Source organism: Podarcis bocagei (genome assembly GCF_964188305.1).
Source record: "Podarcis bocagei genome assembly, chromosome: 6".
Taxonomy (NCBI): Eukaryota; Metazoa; Chordata; class Lepidosauria; order Squamata; family Lacertidae; genus Podarcis; species Podarcis bocagei.
The window spans coordinates 73,753,731-73,775,889 of record NC_138130.1 but is presented as its reverse complement, the minus strand read 5'-3'; the positions used below and the strand labels follow the sequence as shown (position 1 = coordinate 73,775,889).

The following is a 22,159-nucleotide window of genomic DNA, read 5'->3' as shown; positions in this document are numbered from 1 at the left end:
TTGGAGTCACAAGTGAAGAGAGTGCTGTTGAATTCAGGTCCTGCTTGCAGGACTCCTATAGGCTTCTGGCTGGCCACTGAGGGAACAGGATGCTAGATGAGATGGGCCTCTGACCAGATCTTAAAAAGGTTCTTCTTACATTATTATGGCACTGGTGAGCTCACAAAGAGAACTAGAGGAAAAGCCGTTTATAGCTTGTTCCCAGCGTCTGACATAAGTTTAGCAGCGAAGACCTAAACATATTGTGCTAGGAAAAAGAGAAGGGCAGAAGCAGGGTAAAAGTGACCTCCCTTTCCTTGGCACTCCCAGTTCCTTTGCCTCAGTCTGGTCAGTAGGCTCATCTGCCGGCCAACTCCAAGAAACAGATACTAAACCCAGTGGTTGTCACTAACAAGCTGCTTGCCTAAGTGGTTCTTTCTAACACCACAAAACAGAAAGACCTGGCACATACACATTCAACATCTTAAAAGGGGGCTGTATTCTATCTACAAAAGTGGAAAACTTGAGCACATTTTACTTCCCACTAATGTCAATGGCAACAATCATCACTTGTTCAGCATTATTCCATTGAAATCAGCTGAATCCAGAAGCTTGGCTTCTGCCCACCCTTGGTATTTACAAATGATTGCCAACTTTTTATATCAGGGATGACAGTTAGGTTTCTGTCTCTAACCAATATGGCCTTATGGATCATATATACCTGGAGATAAGCATCCTTGCGGTAAACAATGCCAGATTTGAGAATTGTATCAGGTGCAACTTCGTAGCTGAAGTGTCCTTAGAAGGCAGGGGTGAGGGATCTGGTGCCCTTCAGATATTATTAGACTCCTGCTCTCATCATCCCCAGCCAGCATGACCAATGGTCAGGGATGATTTTTTTATTTGTTTATTTCAAGTTTGTGGACTGCTTTTCATCAAGGGGTCTAGAAGGTGGCAACACAAGAACAGGCCTTTCCTGTGGTGGCTCCCCACTTGTGGAATGCTCTCCCCAGAGAGGCTGACCTGGCACTTTCGTTACATATTTTTAGGTGCCAGGCAAAAACTTTCCTCTTCTCCCAGGCCTTTGTTTAATTAGCCAATCAATGGCCTTTTAAACTGGAGGAGAGGTATTGTCTTTCTTGTTACTATGTTATGCATTTGTGTTTTTATATTGCAAACTGCCCTGTGATCCTTGGATGAAGAGCAATATAGAAACTTAATAAACAAGAAGAAGATGATCCTAAGTACCTGAAGTTCTGCTGCCTCATAGAATCATAGAAGTGTAGAATTGGAAGGGACCCTGAGGGTCATCTAACTTAACTCTCTGCAATTCAGGAATCTCAACTAAAGAATCCATGACAGGTGGCCATCCAACCTCTGCATAAAAACCTCCAATGAAGGAGAGACCACAACCTGCAGAGGGAGTTGGTTCCACTGTCAAACAGCTCTTACCGTCAGAAAGTTCCTCCTGGTCTTTAGTAGGAATCTCCTTTCTTGTAACTTGAATCCAACGGTTTGGGTCCTACCCTCCATAGCAGGAGAAAACAAGTTTGCATATTTGTATGTGTGTGTATATACATATATCACATTTATTGTACGAAACATGCTTCACAATCCTGATTTCACCAAGCTACGTAAGCCCTGTGAAACGAGGTACTGTATTAATTTGTACTGCAGACATGAGAAATTTAAGCTGACACACAGGGGCAGTTGCCAAAGAACTCCAAGGCTAAACTGGTATTTGCACGTGGGTTTCTTTGGCTATATGTATTGCCAAAGAGGAATTAGAAGCATTTGGAAATCTTACAGGAAAGGAACTAATCAGGAATACTTCCTAAGTAGAACTGAACTCAGCAATTCAGGCAGAAGCATTAATAAAATTTTTTTATTATTCTGACCCCCTCCTTTGGTAATTCTTCACAGAACTCTAGCCCAATGGTTGCCATCAATTTGATTTGAAATGATTTTATAATGAAATGATTTTAGAATGCTGTATTATTTTACTGTTGTTAGTCGCTCTAAGCCCGGTTCCGGCTGGGGAGGGCGGGATATAAATAAAAATTTATTATTTATTTATTATTATCATTAAAAAATAACCAGAAACAGACCAGCCCATTTATTCCAGGCTCTCTCATACACGAAACAATTTTCTTCTCAGCATATCAGATCTTCTGCCCAGGTGGGGGATAAATATGAAGGGAAACCAGCTTCTACCCATAGGTATATGAAGGGAACTTGACTACATCACACTCAGCAGACTATAAATGGAACAGAAATTAAGCAATCGCACCCTCTGTAGGCCAAACCTTATCACTTCAACATCATATACACACAAATTCCATTCACCAGTTAATTTTTCAAAGAGGGGATGTATGTGCACAATCAGACATCAGATATACACATGCAAGGCTGGTCCAAGCGGGCCTTCTGCCCACATAAAACATTAGGTAAAACGAATTAAATAGGGGAGTAAAGTACCCCAGTAGGCAATGTTCAGCTTCCATTGCTCTCTCATGTTTGTAGCCTCTAAGTGCCATAAGGTAAAGGTAAAGGGACCCCTGACCATTAGGTCCAATCGTGGCCAACTCTGGGGTTGCAGCGCTCATCTCGCTTTATTGACTGAGGGAGCCAGTGTACAGCTTCCGGGTCATGTGGCCAGCATGACCAAGCCACTTCTGGCGAACCAGAGCAGCACACTGCAATGCCATTTACCTTCCCGCCGGAGCAGTACCTATTTATCTACAGTGGTGCCTCGCAAGACGAAAAGAATCCGTTCCGCGAGTCTCTTCGTCTTGCGGTTTTTTCGTCTTGCGAAGCAAGCCCATTAGCAGCTTAGCGGGCTTAGCGGATCAGCTGATAAGCGGTTTAGCGGCTTAGCGGATTGGCTGATAAGCGGCTTAGAGGATCAGCTGTTAAGCGGCTTAGCAGCTTAGGATCAGCTGATAAGCAGCTTAGCGGCTTGGGAAAAAGGGCGGGGGGAGGAAAAAAACCCCGCAGGAACTTGCAAGACATTTTCGTCTTGCGAAGCAAGCCCATAGGAAATTTGTTTTGCAAAGCACCTCCAAAACGGAAAACCCTTTCGTCTAGCGGGTTTTCCGTCTTGCGAGGCATTCATCTTGCGGGGCACCACTGTACTTGCACTTTGACATGCTTTCAAACTGCTAGGTTGGCAGGAGCAGGGACCGAGCAACGGGAGCTCACCCCGTCACAGGGATTTGAACTGCTGACCTTCCAATCGGCAAGTCCTATGCTCTGTGGTTTAACCCACAGCGCCACCTGCGTCCCCTAAGTGCCATAGTTGTTTGCATTTTCAGATTGCGAGTCACACTCTTTATCCTTTCCAGCTGATCAGCAGGATAAAAGCCTTCCTTGCAGAATCAGTCTTTCTGAACATCTCCCTCTTGGTTGCCTTAAAAAAAAAATATCAGTAGACTTTGGGAGCAACAGGTGCCCTTGATAGCTGTTTGGAAGAGCCACAGTACCCAGAATCCGCTGAGCACCCATATTTATTCCAGGACACTATCCAAAGTGTTAATTTTTGACCTGTGAAGATTTTTACACTATGTTGATTTGCAATCTCCAAGATCAGTCAATACCTCTGATTATACATTTATTTGGTGTGGTTTTTAGCAGCTAAGTTTAATGGGTTTTGTTTAATGCAGGGATTGGAAACCTGTAGCCTTCTGGTCATCACTTTCTAGTCTTCACCCCAATAATTACCTATGCTGGCTGGAGGCCAACGATATTTAGATGTCCACAGGTTCTCTATCCCTACTTATATTTACTGCAGTCTTGTCGTTTCCTTCTTGTCCACCATGAATTGCAGCTGCCTCAAGGTTGCATCCAAGGGGCTAAAAGATGGCTTTTTTCTTCTAGCCTACTATCTGCACAGCTCCAGAAAGAGGTGCAACAAGTCATTGCCATCTCAAGCCACACACGTGTCTTTCTTATAATTATTTATTAAAGTATTCATATACCGTCATCCTAAAAAAACATCAGGGAAGTGTATAACAACATAAAGACATTTAAAAACAATACAAAGCAATCTCTAAAATGACTAGCTACTCAGCGTACATTTTAGACAACTGCATAAACCTGTCAACATGGAAAGGTGTTTAAGAGATATCTAAGTCAAAAGCAAGGATGCCTGCCAAATCTTCCCGTGTCTTCTAATTTTACAAAAAGTGAAAGCAGCCTAGACACCAAATCACAAAGTGACCAAATGATCACAGAAGTGCTGTTCCTGATTAATCCTATTAGACTGTAAATCAGGACACAGCTAAAAAAAAGAAACTGAACAGAAATAAATATTTCGTGTTGCTCTCACCTAAAATATGGATGTAATATGGACCCAAAAATATTTCCTTTGCTTTCCCTGATGGTCCCTTTCACAACACATCTTGAGCAATTTGTAAAAACATTTGTCTTGATTATCTACTTGGTTCAGTTAGCTCTGTAACAAAATCTAGAACCCCACTGTTCATAATTTGGTCAAGCGCAATCCCCAGTGACACTTAAAAAAACATGCTTCAGAGTTTGAAAACGGTCATTTTCTACAAACTATTGAACTTTGCTGCCATCTAGAGACAAAGTCCTTCACAGCTCTTACATTCCTATCTGTTATCTTCTTTAAAAACAACCCCAAAACTGTATTATTCCAGCAATTTTAAGTTATATTTCATGCCAATTTGTATGTTTAGTTTACTAAAGAACTGTGCAAACTGCCAGCCTTAACAATTACTCCTCTCCCTTTTCTTTTGTAATCTATCCCAGATTGCTGATGTCTTCCGTCAAGCAATTCCTACGCGGATCCCTAAACCAAAGAATACCAGTGCAACTGTAGTACCAGTGAGGACACCTACTGGGCAACTCAAGACCCCACTCCAGGACAGTAAATCTGGAAAATCACACATCACCAAAACCATTCCCAGCGTTGTCATTCAAAATGGTGGGAAAAGATAGACTGGCCTGATATGTAATAGAATAATGTCTAACTTTTGAGTAACGAGGATACACCATGCCCATTTTGTCCCTAAGACCTATGCAAGTAAAAGGTAATATAAAAGCATCATACATGGGCAGGAAACGTTGACACTGGAATTGTAAAGCATCAGGACATGCTTATGAAGTTTCTGTTCTCCACAAAGCAGTGTAAGGGTGCTCCATATTCCCGATCTGTACCGAGTAGCACATTAACAGAGGTTGCCTCTTAGCACAGAGTGAGAAATGAGGTTTCCAATTAGTTTAGATGTTAGCTCTTGCAAGGTTACTCCACACAGCAGTGAAATTATGTCCATCTACTTATGGTCTGTTACTACGTAGATCATTTCACTTGCTTAAACGGTAGCTATAGTTAGACGGTCACCTGAGAGCATTTTATTCTGGTGAAATGGTGACGGTGTTTCTTAAGGTTGTTTGCATTGCTATGAAACAGAAAAGTCGTATCGAACAGACAGTATAGTATAACTTTAGATATGACCAAGGTAGAGGAAGATGATGCAAATGGGTAACTGGGAAGCAGACAACCCAGGCGAAATAGCAATGGAAGCCTGTCCTGCTCCTTCCACCTACAGAGAACCTGGTGGTATGGCACCAAGAACATACTTCTCCTGCCAGACACCAAAATGGCAGCAGAAGAAACACAAGAGAAGGCTAGAGGGTTTGACATTCAGTACCCTTCCCCAACAGGAAAAAGAGTTGGGGAGCAATGGCACTAGAGGCAGAAATGCTGCATACCATACAGTACATGGAGGAAGTGGATTATTTGCAAGGAGACTATGTATTTTAAAAGCTAAGGTGCTGTGTATTTTAATTATTCCCATGTACTTTGTGTGTCAAAGTGTTTAACATGCAGGTTGAATGAGGAAGTATTTTTTAAATTGACAGCTAATTATTTTTAAGCCAGTACCATTCTTGTGTGTTTGGGTTTGTAAAGCAAGGCAATGAACATTCTCCTATGTCTCATTATAAAGCTAAATCTTTTCATATGTCAATGTGAAATAATATGCATCACTGAGCCACATTCCTAAGGTGCTACCCAAAGGAGGGAGATGTTACTCTTACAACAATTCCCTGAAAAGCATATGTGAAAAAATTTAAGGGGGGGGGATGCAATAAGTTTCCATATTATTTTGGCTTCTGGTGTCAAATGAGGGTATCCCATGCCCTAAGTGACTATAAAAGAGGAGTTTTCCCCCTAAGAATTGAGGTGGGACTGTTGAAAGAGGCAGAAGCTGCTTCTGAAGGAGAGGAGAGTCAACATTCTCCCAGGCATGTGTGCCAGAGTGAGGACACTGGTGGAAGAAGAGGGGGGCGGGGGAACGCACCGCCCCCGGCAGTGCAATCCTGGTGGGGTGCCGTCGCAGCTGCCCCCCCCCATGCTGGGCACCATGCCCCACAGTGCAATGTAATTATGAACAGTGCAGTATAGATGCAGTACTGGAATACTTGCATAAAATAGAGGTGCCTGTTGCATTTTGTTATTTCACTCAGAGACCTACAGAGCTTATTTCTCCCCTTGACACCTTCTAGAGCTAGGATCTCCAACATGGTGCTTGTGGGTACCACAAAGCCCTGGCACACTACACTTTGGTGTCGACAATAGTTTTGCGAGTTTTATTCATACCACATGTGATGGGAAAGGATGTCTATTTAACACAAACTATTGTGTTGGACAGGAGAAGCCTATAGACATCAAACAAGTAAGCATATGATGGAAACAGCTTATAAAATAACACGTTGCTTATTTAACAAAAATTATATACCACTTGATCGCAATAAAACCTTAAAACAGTTTACAAACAAAATACATCATCAATATAAGACCATTAAAAACAGGTATTTCAAAACTTTCAAAAGCTAATTAAAATCAAGAACAAACCAAAAAGCAGAATAAAACACATGTAACTTCTACAAATGTCCGGATACACCTGCCTAAACAAAAATGTTTTGCGCAGGAGCGTAAAATGTCAGTGAAAGCACCTGCCTGATGTCAATAGACGGGGAGTTCCAAAGTGTAAGTGCCACCACACAAAAAATGCAATTTATTACACAGCCCTGTAAGAGAAATACAACTTTGGGGGAATGGCAAATGGCAAGAAATTGGGGGGGGGTGTTATTTGTGTAATTACTAGCAATTGTGCTGAAGTTTGAATTTTGGGGTAAAAAATGAGGGACACCATATATTGATAATGGTGCCATGGGTGCCAGCACAAAATGGCTGCCATAAGCAGCAGTACAAAAAAGTGACAGTACTCCATAATGGTGAGTACTGTAATAAAAAAAACCCAGGCCACAGGTATCCTAGGTGCAACCACCCATAGGAGATGGAGTTGCTATGGATCCTGACACTCTAATAGAGTTGGCAGGACCAACAGGAAGTAAGTTTCCCATAGAATCTTATGCCCAAGATGCTACTGTGAACTCCCTTGGAGGTTCCAAGATGGAGAAGCCTCCAGACTCCATTACACTCATCATGGTACCAAGCTCAGGGGCATGACAGAGTTTTGAATAAAACTGACCATAATTCAGGCACAAATATAGCACAAATTAACTCTTTTGCAGAAGGCTCGCTTTGAACCATTCCAGGAAGCTCACCCACCTCCAGCAGTAACAGAACATTATAGTGTAGTCCACCAAAAACTGGTTATACAGAAAGGCCTTAAGTGAGGGACGCTAGAGGGCAGCATTCATATTGCCAAAAAGCACTCTCTGGCTATAGCTACACAACATGCTCTAATAGTTTTCACAGTTGTTTGTCTCCTCAGAAAAACCTGGGAACTGTTGTTGGAGGAAGGAAGAGATCTGGCATATGGTAGCAAAAAATACTCAGCACCCTCACCAAGCTACAACACTCCAGATATTTTGCAGCAGTGCTCAGCAAGGTTTACCTCGCCTGGGCCAGTTCACTCCAGCAGAGATCCCTCTGTGGGCTGGATCGCGCATGCGTGCGATTTCCAGCGTCTGCATAGATGCAATTTCCAGCGTTGGTGCATATGCAGGTGCTATTTCCGGCGCCCCGAAAGAGAGTCCTCGCACTGCGCCAGTTTAGTGCAGCGTGTGGGGACTCACCGAGCGGGTGGCTCGGTTCGGGGGTAGCTCATGGGCCGGTTAAACGACCCCCGTGGGCCGCTTGTGGCCCATGGGCCTTAGGTTGCCAACCCATTTCACAGAATGAAAAGCAGCCGAAGAAGTATAAGACCAATATATATTTATATGTGGTTCATAGACTCACCAAACTGTAGAGTTGGAAGGGATCACAAAGGAACTACAAAACCCCTGGCCATGCAGGAATCTTTTGCCCAACGTAGGGCTCAAACCCACAACCCTGAGATTTCTTTTTGTAATATATATATTCCTTCTCTGTCTTCGTAAGTGAGAACCCTGGTCTTTTGTTATGTCAAGAAAACCCTCTTCAGTATATTAGGCATATATGTATGTAAGCAAAGGCCAGAGATTAGATGCAGGTGATGGGAATGCATGGTCACCATGCAAACATAACATATATGCCCAATCACACGTACACATTTTACATACTCATTCTTTCACAGACAAGGATCCCTACACAGCTCCATCAACCAAGTCTCCAGAATGAAACCCAAGAAAGGGGTCATCCATATGTCCCTGAGAACTGTACCCTCCACCCCCTTTTATATTTATCCCCCTCATAAGCAGCAGTCCTTAAACCCTTAAAGCTTCAAGGCCTTTTCATAAGGGGATCTGCTTCCAGTTTCACTCCTCCTGAAAGGTCACTTCGGCTTTTCATTTGTGCCACCTGTTTCACAGGCTAGTTGGAAGCCAAATTGGTTTCAAAAAGTGCAGTGCACCCAAGCTCTTTTCCTAAAGGGGCTGAAGGGAGACAAGTCCCTCCTCAGCTCAGCTGAAGAACAAATCCCAGTCAGAAACCTAGCAGGCAGTTTAACACTGTTTATTCATTTGTTTTTAAAATGCATTTTATTGGTTTGGGGCCATTATCCTAACGCCCCACATCTCACCAGGAGGAAAACTCTAGCACAGGCATCCCCAAACTTGGCCCTCCAGATGTTTTGGGGCTACAATTCCCATCATTCCTGACCACTGGGTCCTGTTAGCTAGGGATGATGGGAGTTGTAGTCCCAAAACATCTGGAGGGTGAGTTTGGGGGTGCCTGCTCTAGCAAAACAGCAGTGAAGAGAGTACAATAAACATGGCTGGATTTAGGTTTGATGAGGCCCTAAGCTACTGAAGGTAATGGGGCCCTTTATATGTCCAGCTGTTCTGTGTCAACAACAAATTGTTGCTGTTTTTTGTGTTGAATATATGCTATATGGTAATTTATGGACCTACAGTAATAGGTATCTAAAGCCACTTGCACATAACAAATAGGAGCCTACACAACACTAAACACTGCTGCTGTATGTAGGTTTTATTTTATTTGTTTTTATCTTATATTTTTGAAATGTACATCCAGTTGTTTTTTTCCTTTATTTTTTTTTGGGGGGGGGCAAGAGAGTGGGGCCCTAAGCTATAGCTTGTTTAGCTAATGTGTAAATCCGGCACTAGCCCCACATCTCACCAGGAGGAAAACTCTAGCAGTGAAGGGAGCGCAATAAATCAGAGGTTGGGGCTGGAAAGCGAAGATTTGAGTTGCTTTGCCCAAGTGGAGACAAAATGTGTAGAGGAGAGAGAGCGAGAAAGGAAAGTCACAGAGTTGGAAGAAACCCTAGACCGAGAGGGTCATCTAGCCCAACCCCCTGCAATGCAGGAATATGAACTGAAACCTCCACGACAGGCGGCCAACCAAACTCTAAGACGGCCAAAAGAAAGTCTGAAGCAAAGCAAGGCTTTTGCTTTTTGACTTCCCCAGTCACCAGCAAACGCCACTGCTCGGTACCTGGACTGCTGCCGCTCCCTTCACGTGGTTCCCACCAGGGCTCGTCTAGGGTGTCCCCCATGCTGCAGGTTCTCCGCAGGCCACGCCGCTCCTACCAAGGGCTGAGAAGGGGGAGGAGCGGAGGAAGCCGCCGGCTGGCCCTGCTCCGACCGAGGACGGCGAGGTCCGCCCTGAGGGGCGGGTGTGGGACGGGGCCTCCGCAGGCGTCCCGAGCAACGAGCGCGGCGCCGCCCTTGGGAAGAGGAGGAAGCCTTACTCCGGAGCCGCGTGGTCGTCGCTCCGCCTCCGCGTGCTTTGCTTGTGGATAAGCGGCTTTAGGATGGGGGCGTTTGTGCACGGGGTGCTGGTCCGGAGCGGTAAGGGCTCATAAAAGGGTCCTCTAGAGAGTGCCACCCCAAGTTTAATTCAGATTTAGCCTTCTTTGGAAAAATCATGTTGGTTTTTCACACACACACACACCAGCCCTATTGCTGGAGAACCATTTGCAATACAGTATCTCGACAAGCCGTTTACAATGCAAAAGTCAGTTCTCTTTGGAAAGCACCAGTGTCTACATTTCGGGGTTGCATCCTTCTCACAACATCACTAATAGATGGTGCATTGATTGGATAATCGTGTAATACGACTTTTGCTCTAATTGCGATATCTAGTTGTTGCTTTGTTAGCAGAGTTTTATGGTTGCAATCGTTTCGCTTACGATGTTAATTATACTACATTATTTATGCCGGGTGTGTGGTGTTCTGTTATTATGTTCTTTCACACTTGTTTATTGCTTGTAAGCTGCTTTGGGATTCATTTGAATGAAATATAATGAATAAATAAAATCATGGCTACCTCCATAAATATATATTGTTTCCTTATGGGGAAACAGAAGCACTTCTGTCCAGGCACAAAACCAAACACACGAACGAAAAGGGGGGAGAGCTTGCAAAGGGGACTCGGAACCTAAAGGCTGTGCGCCAGTTATTTTATCGTAAGTCTATGCGCGAATGCTGCGCTTTACGTCAGCCATGCCGCAAGGAGGAGAGGTTGCGACAGAAAACCTTGGCAATGTCGGCCGCGCTTTACGGCTTCGGTGGTGGGGCACGTCAACAGCTATGGCGGGAGCGGAGGAAGCGCTCCCACCGAGAAGCTGGTGAGTTGGACAATCCATCGGTTGATGGAGTTCTCCGGAGGGTGGGGTGGGCGGACAGGGGTCGCTTTCCCCACCTTCGCGGCCTCTCGTCACAGAAACTGCCCCGCCCGGAATGCCTGTAGGCTCTGGGCAGCCCCAGCCCGGAGCCCCCTGGCCGGCCGACTCCAGTCCGCCTGCCGTGGGCAGCTCCCTTCTGCCTCTTCCCTCCGCAAGGGCCGGTGTCTCGAGGGAGCAGGCAGGGCTCTCTGCACCCGCAGCCCCCCATTCCTCTCGGCTTGCCCCTGCTCGCTCCCGATGGAGGAGGAGGACGAGCTGTCAAGTTGGGCTGAAAGCCAAGGCTGGGATCCATCCCCACCCCTTAATCCCAGGCTCCTTCGAAACAACAACAACAATAATCTCAAGGGGGCGGGCGGGCGAGGTGGGATCTGGGTCTGGGATCGGGTCTATGATCTGTGTAACCTGTTATGGCATTAGGTTATCCGGAACGCCCTTCTTTCAAGCAGCTTCTTGCACACCTTCTCAGCCGCCCTGTGGTTCAGTTTGGGCTGAGAGCTGAGCTGGATCAAGGTCCACCCGGCGAGGTTTACAGCTGAGCACCTTGGACTCTCCTCCCCAACCCCCGATTGCTACTCTGTATTATAACTGCTGTTCCCCGCTAGTAACGGTGGCTGAATGGCGCTCCCTATACAGAGGCTCCAGTTACTGGATGCTGAGGACATAAACACTATTGGGGGGATGCCCTGTCATCTTCACGCTTCACCTGTGAGCATCTCACACGCTTCTGGTTAGCTGTTGGTGTGACTAGAATAATGCAAAGTTAGCCAGATCTCCATCTCATTCAGCATGGCATTTCTTAAGGGTTCACACTAAAGCTGACTTAATTTTCATTGGGTCTATATGATCCAGGCCAATATGTGTGCCTAACGTATTTTCATTTTCGTTAGTGTGGTGTCAGTTGTTTTAAAATCTGTCCTGAACATTCATGTTCTTGGCAGTTTTCAACTCAGTTTCAGGAAAATGTCTAAGCGAGTTCATCGTTTCTAACTTTAATTTGGAGTGGACTTTTGTTCAAACTTTTTCTTTCTACAAAACTGCTATGATACTAATATACATGGATCTTTCCCATGTTATCATAGAAGTAACGCCCTTTAAATTCAGCTGACCCAGTTTCTGAGTAATAATAATTCTAATTATAATAATTTAGTATTTATATGCCACCCATCTGACTAGGTTGCCCCAGTTACTCTGGGCGGCTTCCAACAAATTAAAACATCAAACATTAAAAACTTCCTTTCAGATGCCTTCTAAAAGTCAGATAGTAGTTTATTTCCTTGACATCTGACAGGAGGACATTCCACAGGACTTATACTCTGCAGCATGACTGGTTGCTTGTTTACTTGGATTAGAGCCTTAGAGAATACACACACACACACACACACACCTTGCTGTTGTTATGAATAGAATCTGGTCTCACCTGATTGGATAGTACACATAAAAGTGATCTTTAGTTTTTTCCTTTCACTGAATGATTGTGACATATATTTGGTGCATCTTTTGCCTGTGCATAAACAGTTTTGGCTTTAATTAATTTGGCGTTAATTACTGTAAGCTACATATACAATATAGTTTACAGTAATTAACGCCAAATTATCTGTTCTTCTAGATTTCTTTAGGTATGGGAAAATTTACCCCATGTCAAGTTCACTATCCACTGGTGTCAGAATATTCAAGTTGGCTAAATTTGGTGCATGATTACTCTCCTTTATGATTTCTAGTGTGTGGCTGTTTCAAGGAGTTTCTATCTAAAAAGTAAATTTTTAGACTTAAATACTGGACCTTTTGTTTTGCTTTATGTCACAAATGGGGAGTCCAGCTTTCTTTATAATGGGATTGCTTCCAAATTTGAGTCTGGGTTCAAAAAGATTTAAGGTGCAGCCATATACTGAATTAGAGTAGCACTCCATGTGACTTGCAGCAGACCTCAAACTTCACTTATCACAGGTTGCTTCTAGTCAACCTGTTTATTGAACATTCATTCTGATTTATTTGGACAAAGTTTGCAGGGAGGTTGAATGGGGTCTGTTATTTATTAAGCATTTGTCATGTCACAATGTAAATGATGCACTTAGTTATTAGTATCTCTTACTCAGCAATATTAAGCATGTTGCCACTTGTTTATAACATTGTCAAGCGCATTCTGAGATAAAGCCTACAAGTTGTAACTTTACTGTGGCAAAGTTTGTACTAGATGGATGAGACAAGAAATAGGTGTACTGTGTGATATGACGATGAGCAAATGAGTTTGGAAGTTATAACATAAGCAAAGACTGCTGGAGAATTCCAAAGGGCATTGTGATGTTGGAAGGTCTTTACAGTCTTTTCTGCTTACTTTTTAACAAACACAGAAGTTCATTGGATAAGCGTGGTTCAGAGAGAAGTATTGGGTAGAAGGTGCAAAAACTAATGGCACTAATGAAAGTCACGGCTAAGCACTAGCATACAAAATCTTTTATTCTAGGGTCACCTCCAGGATTGAACTTGTCTGTTATCGTCTTGCAATTGTGACTTCCTGGAGATAGACGTCTTAAGTTCTTCATATACATGCAACCCAAAAAGAATATAAGGATCTCTGCTAGAATCCAGAAATTTTATATTCTAGGCACATGTCAGAATTCATGGTTGTCACCAAATTTCTAGCAATATGTGTTTTGGGGAATGTATTGATCCATTGTGGGAGGTCTTAGGAAAATCCTGATTGTTATAAAGACAAAGAGTACCTGATATGAATACTACTAATTGCTAAAAACACTTTGGAAATTTTAGCTCATGTTCATGTTTCAGAAAATGTTCTTGAGTTTCCATGTAGTCTGAGAGAGTGACTGTGGCAGAGTTCTTGAATCTTTGTTTCTGGGAATCAAAATGAAGAGCTTCCTTTTTAAAAAAAATGACCCAGGGTAAGATTTTTAGGAACCTACTCTGCATGGATTGGAGGGAATTAAAATGTCTAGACTCCAGTAGCACCTTTTTAAGGGTTAGGAGCCTGACTTTTTTCAAGTGTAACATATGGGCTTGGTCCATTTTGCTTAAAGTAGTAACTAGCTCTCTAAAAATCATACGTACTGTGCATTTTGCCTTAATGTGGCCAGTCATGTAGAGAATTCTGTTTGGACAGTAGCCTGCTAGCTTCATCTCATGTACCAGTGTTGTAATTTGGAACAGAATCATGCCTATTTTTCTTACTCCCTGTCCCCTCGCTAAACAGATAAAACACGAAATGGGTATTTAGCAAATATTTTTAAAATGAGAAAATATGTCAGGTAGAGTTGGGAAATAAGATGTAAAAGGCAGAAGAAAATCATTGTGAAACTGTTAGTGAAAAGGGTATTAAAAGTGTTAGAATGCAGCTTTTATGTGCAACATTTCCCTGGCCCTCCCCATACAATATTCAACTCCTTCCTTTGGAATTCCATTAAATTACTGGAAATATGCAGGAATAAGGAGTTTCACAATAGTATAGTTTTAAAAGTAAAACACTCATTCATAGAATACCAAACTACTGCATAATGATAACAGCAACAATACTTGGAGCCAGCTTAGTCCAGTGATTCCATCGACCAACACATTGCTTGGATCCCCCAATAGCTTCCAGCGGTTTGAGACCGGCACCGGCTGCCTAGCTTTTTTTTTTTTTTAAGCAACAACAACAATACTTAACATTTGTATAGCACTTGCAGATGTGTAAAGCTTACTTACAACAACACTGTAAAGTAAGTCAGTATTATTAACCCCCCATATTGCAGATGGGAAGATTAAGACTGAGGCAGAGTGGCCACCTTATGAGGTCACAGTAGAGACAAGGTTCAAACCAGGGACCTTTTCATTTGTAACATGGGCTCTTAGCCACTATGCTAAACTAGCTACGCAGAAAAGCTGAATTCACTTTTGTGTAAGTTCAGTGGGCATAGAATACTGATAATAGTTGGAGCAAAAAAATTGAAAACTGGAGGGGGGGGGAATGTAACTGAGTATCACAGAACAGAACATGGCTGGCTAGTTGGAATTTTGAACAGAAGCAATCTGCATGGTCTCATTTTCTTCCTCAAACACATGGATCTTTATCATAATTGATGATGGTCCAGCAGAGAGCAACACAAAGCGCACATGTAGTAGAATGGAGGATTGTGGAAGTTCCTCTTTTACGCACATGAATCAGGCTCACATGGGAGAAACAAACATTTGCGGTGGCCATGAGGAATGCAGGACTGAGAACTGAATAAGGCAGACATGATGAAACGGAAGAGGTGGTTATGCTCCAACCACCATCAGAGTGTGGTAGAGGGAATTTCCAGTGGTAGTTAAGAATGTGTCTGAGCTTCCTTATTGTTGTTAAAATGTGGTTATTAGTACGATGGAACTAACTAAATTCTGTGAGAATTTTCCAAGACTCAATCAAGTTTTTCACATTTGAAGGTAATAATTTCCAAATAATATTGTAGTTTCGTTGGCAATCTTAAATTATGGAAGGCACCGTAAAGTAAAGGGCTGCTTTTTGAGGGTTGACCCTAACAGAAGAGCAAATTGCCCCTCATATTTGCCTGGGCTTTGGGAAAAGGTGATTGGCAATGAAGTTTTGGGTGTGAGCCAAAGGAGACCAAATGCGCTGGCACATCAAAGTCAGCGTATAACTTGTTGAACTGGCTGCTGTGCTCTTAACACATGCGTTACTGGAGGAAATACTGTACATAGAACAATTGAATCTGAGGTTCTCAGAATGCATGCAGTGTTTTTATAACAGGACTCTCTTGAGAATATAGGCAGAAGCAATGAGTGACTATTATTAAGAGAGGAGAGATAAAAGCATCATTACATCTCTGTGGAGCATATGAATAAGCACTTCAGCAGCCTAGGAGGAGATTAATTTTCCAAGGTTCCAGCTGGCTGATCAATGAGTTGTTCCAAAACAGGTGTTCATTATAGTGAAATAATTAAAAGATGAAAGAGATCCTAGTTTGGCTTAGCAAGCAATAATAATAAGTTCATACGCTGCTGAATAAGAACAGCAGGGGAGCCATTGCCTTCTCCCAACAGCAAGATAGTACAGTTTATGTTAGTATGATATAGTACAGTATAGTATATACTAACTTATAAAATCACCCCCAGAGCTCTTCTTTTTTTGCTTTTTTCACCCCCATTTCATTACATCTTGACAAATCAATATTATTTTGAGAACAGCCGTTTTACCACTAAGGGCCTATGAAAAGCACTGTTAATTTCTAAACTTTTTCAGCTCAAGGGTTGTGTTGAGGGCCATATGCATTACGTGTGTACACACAGTCACACATACATGTGTACACACATGCACTCATACTTGCCACACATACAGCACACATATAGACCTCTCTCTCTCTCTCTCTCACACACACACACACACTGGTGTGTGTGTGTGTGTGTAGGTTGTCCCATTCTCTGCCTATGAGTGGGGGAGGGCAGTTTCGTCTCCATAGGCAGGCTGCAGTGGGATATAAAAATGGGGAGAAAAGCCCTCTTCATACCTATAAGAGGGGCCTCTTATCCCTTTGGGTTGCTGCCATCACCAGAAGGTATTAGCACCCAGGAACCCTCTTTTCTGTGCTGTTAAACTTTTGCCCCCATTGGTGGCTCCCCAGAGGCAGAACTCCCCCTCCCCACTTTTTAAAGGTAAGTAGTAGTTCCTGAGGCTATAGAAAAGGGAAATTTGGATGGGGTGCTTTCCAAGAAGGGAGTTCCAGCTTACAGAAGCTGCCAGTTTTCAGGGATTCTTTCTTCCCTCTCAGCCTGCTGTGCTGTATACCCAATACTATTCAGGAGAGTCTTCTAACCCTTGGCAGAGCATATTCAGGAGCCTGGGTTGACTGACATGGGGCAGAGAAACGAGGTAGTTGGCTTTTACCCACCTAGTTACATGCTTAACTCTGGATCAAACCAGTTAAGATTTTTGCCATAAATATTTCAGTGTTTCTTTAATCTCTTTCCACTACCCCTTTCGGCACATGCCCATACCCACAAGGCAGATCATTAAAATATAATCTAAAGCATGTCTCATTTTCAGAAGGATGAATGTAATATGTAAGGTGCTTCACTTCAAATGAGATGGAACTTGAATCATGTATGCTTCTATTTATAGGCAAATTACTAGGGGCTGTTACCTTTTCTCACTCTGCTTGCTATCCTTGCCTATCCTTTGCCAACCCTAACCCTTCCCCCAATACTTGACCAAACCCTGTCTCCATCCCTTTACACCTCACCTATCCCCTCACAGCTAGTACCAAGCCCCTCTTCTGAGGGGGGAGGCACTTCACAGAACAGCTTGCTAAACCACTGTGTGATACGTCTCTACACCTCCCCCCCACATTAAGCAATGAGTTCCCACTTAATATTGGTTTTAAGTACATCTTGAGGGTGTGGGGGTGTTTTTAACTGGGTTTTTTTTAGCTTTGTGTAAAATATTTTGCGCATCACTTTGGGGTAATAAGAAATAATAATTAAGCCTGTACTAAGAGATGAACAGGGACTCGGGTGGTGCTGTGGGTTAAACCACAGAGCCTAGGGCTTGCCGATCAGAAGGTCGGCAGTTCGAATCCCTGTGACGGGGTGAGCTGCCGTTGCTCGGTCCCTGCTCCTGCCAACCTAGCAGTTCGAAAGCATGTCAAAGTGCAAGTAGATAAATAGGTACCACTCCGGCGGGAAGGTAAACGGCGTTTCTGTGCGCTGCTCTGGTTCGCCAGAAGCGGCTTAGTCATGCTGGCCACATGACCCGGAAACTGTCTGCGGACAAACACCGGCTCCCTCGGCCAATAAAGCAAGATGAGCACCGCAACCCCAGAGTCGGCCACGACTGGACCTAATAGTCAGGGGTCCCTTTACCTTTAAGAGATGAACATGTTGGGGTGCATTAAATTCACTTAATCTTATTTAAGACAACTTTTCCAGGGAGAATGACCTTGCAGAAGCTCTAGAAGAAGGTGGTTGTGATCTTGAAACAGTCCGAAACATAATTCAAGGGCGACCTTTGCCTGATGACCTAAGAGCCAAGGTCTGGAAGGTAAGGCCTTTTTTTTTTTGAAAGGTAGTAATTTGTCTGGAGTTCTTGGCCTCTTTCAAAAGGGACAGGAACCACTTAGAGGGGGCCCTTCACCTCTTATCATTATAAAGCTAACAGTCTCAGTTGTATTTTGGTTCATACTTGGTGTGTGTATATGTGTTTTAAAATCCAATAATTGCTTCTTCTTCTTTTTACAAGAAAGCACAACAATAAAAGTTAACTTTATGGCATCCTTTGTTTTAAGCATCCACATTTCATGTTGTAAATGCAAAATGAAGTATCCTTCAGCATCTTTTTTACAGCCTCACTGCACATAATAAGCAATGGTGTTCAGTGGTATGTTAGTGGCCATGTCACAGATGGAGAAGTCACTTCAGAGGGTGCTGTTGGATGGGGAGAAGCATTGCAGGAACAGGACATTTGTTCCTTTCCCAGCTTGCAGTTTCTTGATTGCTTCCTCAAAAGGCTTTTCATGTGGGTCCCAAATGCATGTGTGAAAGGACAAACACCTCTTGAGTCCTACAGGGAGGGAAAGCAGCTGGGAAATGTGCCTGAAGCAGAGAAATAGGCATTTGGGAAAGGGTCCAGCATCTCATTTCCCCATTTTTTTCTCAGGTCCCAGTCACCCCTGTCCGAAATGGTCTTTTTTGTTTCAGAAAGGGAATTGCGGTATTGTTACATGTTTCTGAAAATAACAGGGCGGGGAAGCTTCAGGCTCAGGAGTCAAATTCAGCCCTCCAACCAAGCCTCTCTATCAGGCCCACCCCTCACTTTACACCTCAGGGAAATATTTGTTTCATTTTTGTATTATGAACAGATACAGAAACAGTTTGACAGTCCAATAGGCTGGAATGTGTTCTCTAACTCTGACAATACCACTTGCTTGTCTGGGTGAAGGCATGTCTGGCTAGTTACGCCATAATTAACCTTTGTACTACTGTACAGAGGTAAAAGTGACATTTGTTTCTCTGCCCAGTTTTGCTTCTGGCCTTGCCTGCTTCTGGCATGTGGCCCTCAGAAGGTTGCCTGGAAGAGAATATGGCCCTCAGGCTTAAGAAGTTTCCACATCCCTAGTTTATAATGTGTAGCCAGGCCCTTAATTTGACCAGAACAAGTAGGATGTGAGCTTTGGCTATTTAGGTGCACAGAATAACATTGTTCTAGATTCAGGTAGGCCGTGTTGGTCTGACGCAGTTGAGGTGTGTGTGTGTGTGTGTGTGTGTGTGTGTGTGTATTGTCCAGTGAGGGACGCGGGTGGCGCTGTGGTCTAAACCACAGAGCCTAGGGCTTGCCGATCAGAAGGTTGGCGGTTCGAATCCCTGTGATGGTGTGAGCTCCCGTTGCTCGGTCCCTGCTCCTGCCAACCTAACAGTTTGAAAACACGTCAAAGTGCAAGTAGATAAATAGGTACCGCTCCGGTGGGAAGGTAAACGGCATTTCCGTGTGCTGCTCTGGTTCGCCAGAAGCAGCTTAGTCATGCTGGCCACATGACCCGGAAGCTGTACGTTGGCTCCCTCGGCCAATAAAGTGAGATGAGTGCCGCAACCCCAGAGTCGGCCACAACTGGACTTAATGGTCAGGGGACCCTTTACCTTTACCGTTACTATGTTGTCCAGTAGCACCTCAGAGACCAGTAAGTTTGTTCTGGGTGTAAGCTTTCATATATCTGAAGAAGTGTGCATGCACACAAAATCTTATACCCAGAACAAACTTACTTAGTTTCTAAGGTGCTACAGAATAACATTGTTTCATTGTTTTTTGCATTAATAGAATAAATCAGTGTTTTTCAACCTTTTTTGGGCAAAGGCACACTTGTTTCATGAAAAAAATCACGATGCACACCACCACTGTGTGCGGAGAGGGAGATGTCAGAGCCCCGCTGCTCTCTATGGGGAATCGGATGAGAGCGGACCGCCTGTCTGCTCTCATCCGATCCCATCCAATCTGATCCCCACCCAGGACGGATGGAAAATAGGGTGGACACAGTCCGGCGCCCGCCTAGTGGGCGAAAATGTGACTTTTTTAAAAAAAATATCTTTCGAATTTTTCCCACGGCACACCAGGCAACATCTCGCGGCACACTGGTGTGCCGCAGAACAGTGGTTGAAAAACACTGGAAAAAATAACCACCATAAGTCTGATCTAGAATGGTTACTTTGTATTAAACATAAACGTTAAGGAAGTTTACTATTCAAGAATGCTGAAAGTTGTAAAGAGATAATTTTAAAAGCTTCCTACATTTGCATTTTAAAATGTTTTTCTTGAATAATTTTAAATAATTCAGGTTTAAGAATTGAATCTTGTGCACACTGAAACATACTGAAGGTTTTCCACCCTCTCTTGTATGTGTTTTTAGATTGCACTGAATGTTGCAGGTAAAGGAGACAGTTTGGCATCATGGGATGGCTGTCTAGATCTGCCGGAACAGACACTGATTCACAAAGATTGTCAAGAACTGGTTGGTAAGTCTGAAATAAGATTAAATTGCTAGGCTGAAACCCTTCTGAACACTTTATTCTCTCCGGAAGAATTACCTTCCTGTCCTATCGCCGCTCTAAGACCTGTGGAGAATTACTTCAGAATTACTTCAGTAAAGTCTAGCTGAAATATCTTGGTAGTCTTGCCAGCCTCTTTTATGAATTATTGCTGAAAAGTATATTAATGCCGTCATTAGCTTAATGACCCTGCTAATACATTTTATTTTGTGCAATTATCAGATGGCTAAATGTGGACCATGCTACCATACTAGGATTGGCAGGCTTTCTCTAGATGTCTTTATTTTCCTAGGGCTTTAAAAATATTGGCCTTTTAAAATATTGTAAATATTAAAATAACTTGTTTTTGTCCTGAGAGTGTTATTTTTACAAAAAGGCAGGGGTATAAATCGTATGTATGTATGTATGAATGAATAAAAGCCATTATCACTTAGATAAATGTTTACTTATCAGCAGTTGCTTTTTGTTGAACTGAAAAAAGCAGCCTCTGTCCCTAAAAAAGGTGAATGAACGAATTCTGCAGTCGCTCACCTTGCAGTCTAAAGCTCCCTTCTCAGAGAACTTTCAAACATGAATATGCAACAGTAGAATTTTAGCATTCACAGTGCAATTTGCCAGTTGATTGCTCATGTGAGATGACTTATGTCTGCTGTCAAATGAGCAGCTGAGTGCATAATCATGCAGCCTAGTGCAACAATGTCTTTCTCTCTATTCAGGGAGAGCTATTGTGCATTATAACAATGAGACAGAGCCCAAAGGGCCATTCATGAGCTTCCACAGGTACACTGAGGCTTTCCAGCTCTTCTTTTGCATCCACACCCATAAAAAAAATACTCCTTAATGTTGTCAGGTATTATGGAGGATTATCAGATGCAATATTAGAGGTGCAGTTAGAAGGGAAAAGTAGCAGAGTGGGTGTATCAGCAGCATTGGTGCACTCAAGGGACTTAATAGATCTTCATTGCCTTGTTGTGTTGGTACAGCACTATAGCAGCTGCGTGTAAAATGCCCTGTCTTGCTCTCTATAACATTCCCGGTTTCTGAGAGTGATCCCAGCATGACAGGTACCACCAGTGAATCAAGTGATAAATGACACATTTTCAACATGGTTTTGATATTTGTCTGTTTTCAGATCAGCTGTCAGTGCCAGAGGAGGAGAAGTCAGTATTACTTTTGGATATTGAATCTGTGATTACCTTCTATTGTAAATCTCGTAATGTCAAATACAGTTCTAGCCTTAGTTGGACATATCTACTTAAGCCATTGGTGCACCTTCGACTTCCACGAAGTGACTTATACAACTGCTTCTATGCTATCATGAATAAGTACATCCCCAGGTAAAGAAAAAATATATTCATGTGTACTCTAGTTTTAAATGTTGTTTGCCGTCTTCCCCCAAACCCACCCACTTTTTTCCAGGACAGAGGCTTTACTAGCTGTTTTCAAAGAATGGAATAATTTTCTGTTGTGGGTTTGATAGTGTTTTCCATTGTCATGTGTGTATGAAACAAAGCTACAAACTGAGCCTGATATTTTTATTGTCACAGGTGTCTATGACTTCAATTTTAATGCTCTGCTCATTTTGTTTAAGAATAGAA

The 22,159-nt window shown here is 43.1% G+C and overlaps 3 protein-coding genes across 6 annotated transcripts in view; 2 read left to right on the top strand and 1 right to left on the bottom strand.

Moving 5' to 3' along the window:
- Positions 1–5,966, top strand: part of FILIP1L (filamin A interacting protein 1 like) — a 67,467-nt gene extending 61,501 nt beyond the window's left edge. For both annotated transcript variants that reach the window (XM_081198922.1, XM_081198923.1), the window contains one exon: positions 4,753–5,966. In XM_081198922.1, the coding sequence (XP_081055048.1) occupies positions 4,753–4,941 (189 nt within the window). In that variant the 3' untranslated portion in view covers positions 4,942–5,966. The remainder of the gene's footprint in view (positions 1–4,752) is intronic.
- Positions 1–10,080, bottom strand: part of CMSS1 (cms1 ribosomal small subunit homolog) — a 184,089-nt gene extending 174,009 nt beyond the window's left edge. The window contains exon 1 of the mRNA XM_081199081.1: positions 9,851–10,080. Within this exon, the coding sequence (XP_081055207.1) occupies positions 9,851–9,911 (61 nt within the window). The 5' untranslated portion in view covers positions 9,912–10,080. The remainder of the gene's footprint in view (positions 1–9,850) is intronic.
- A 736-nt stretch (positions 10,081–10,816) lies between these two features.
- Positions 10,817–22,159, top strand: part of TBC1D23 (TBC1 domain family member 23) — a 32,369-nt gene continuing 21,026 nt past the window's right edge. For 2 of the 3 annotated variants that reach the window (XM_081198976.1, XM_081198974.1), the window contains exons 1-4: positions 10,817–10,985; positions 17,942–18,066; positions 20,423–20,528; positions 21,694–21,898. In XM_081198976.1, the coding sequence (XP_081055102.1) occupies positions 10,832–10,985; positions 17,942–18,066; positions 20,423–20,528; positions 21,694–21,898 (590 nt within the window). In that variant the 5' untranslated portion in view covers positions 10,817–10,831. The remainder of the gene's footprint in view (positions 10,986–17,941; positions 18,067–20,422; positions 20,529–21,693; positions 21,899–22,159) is intronic. The other variant, XM_081198975.1, reaches the window with a different exon arrangement.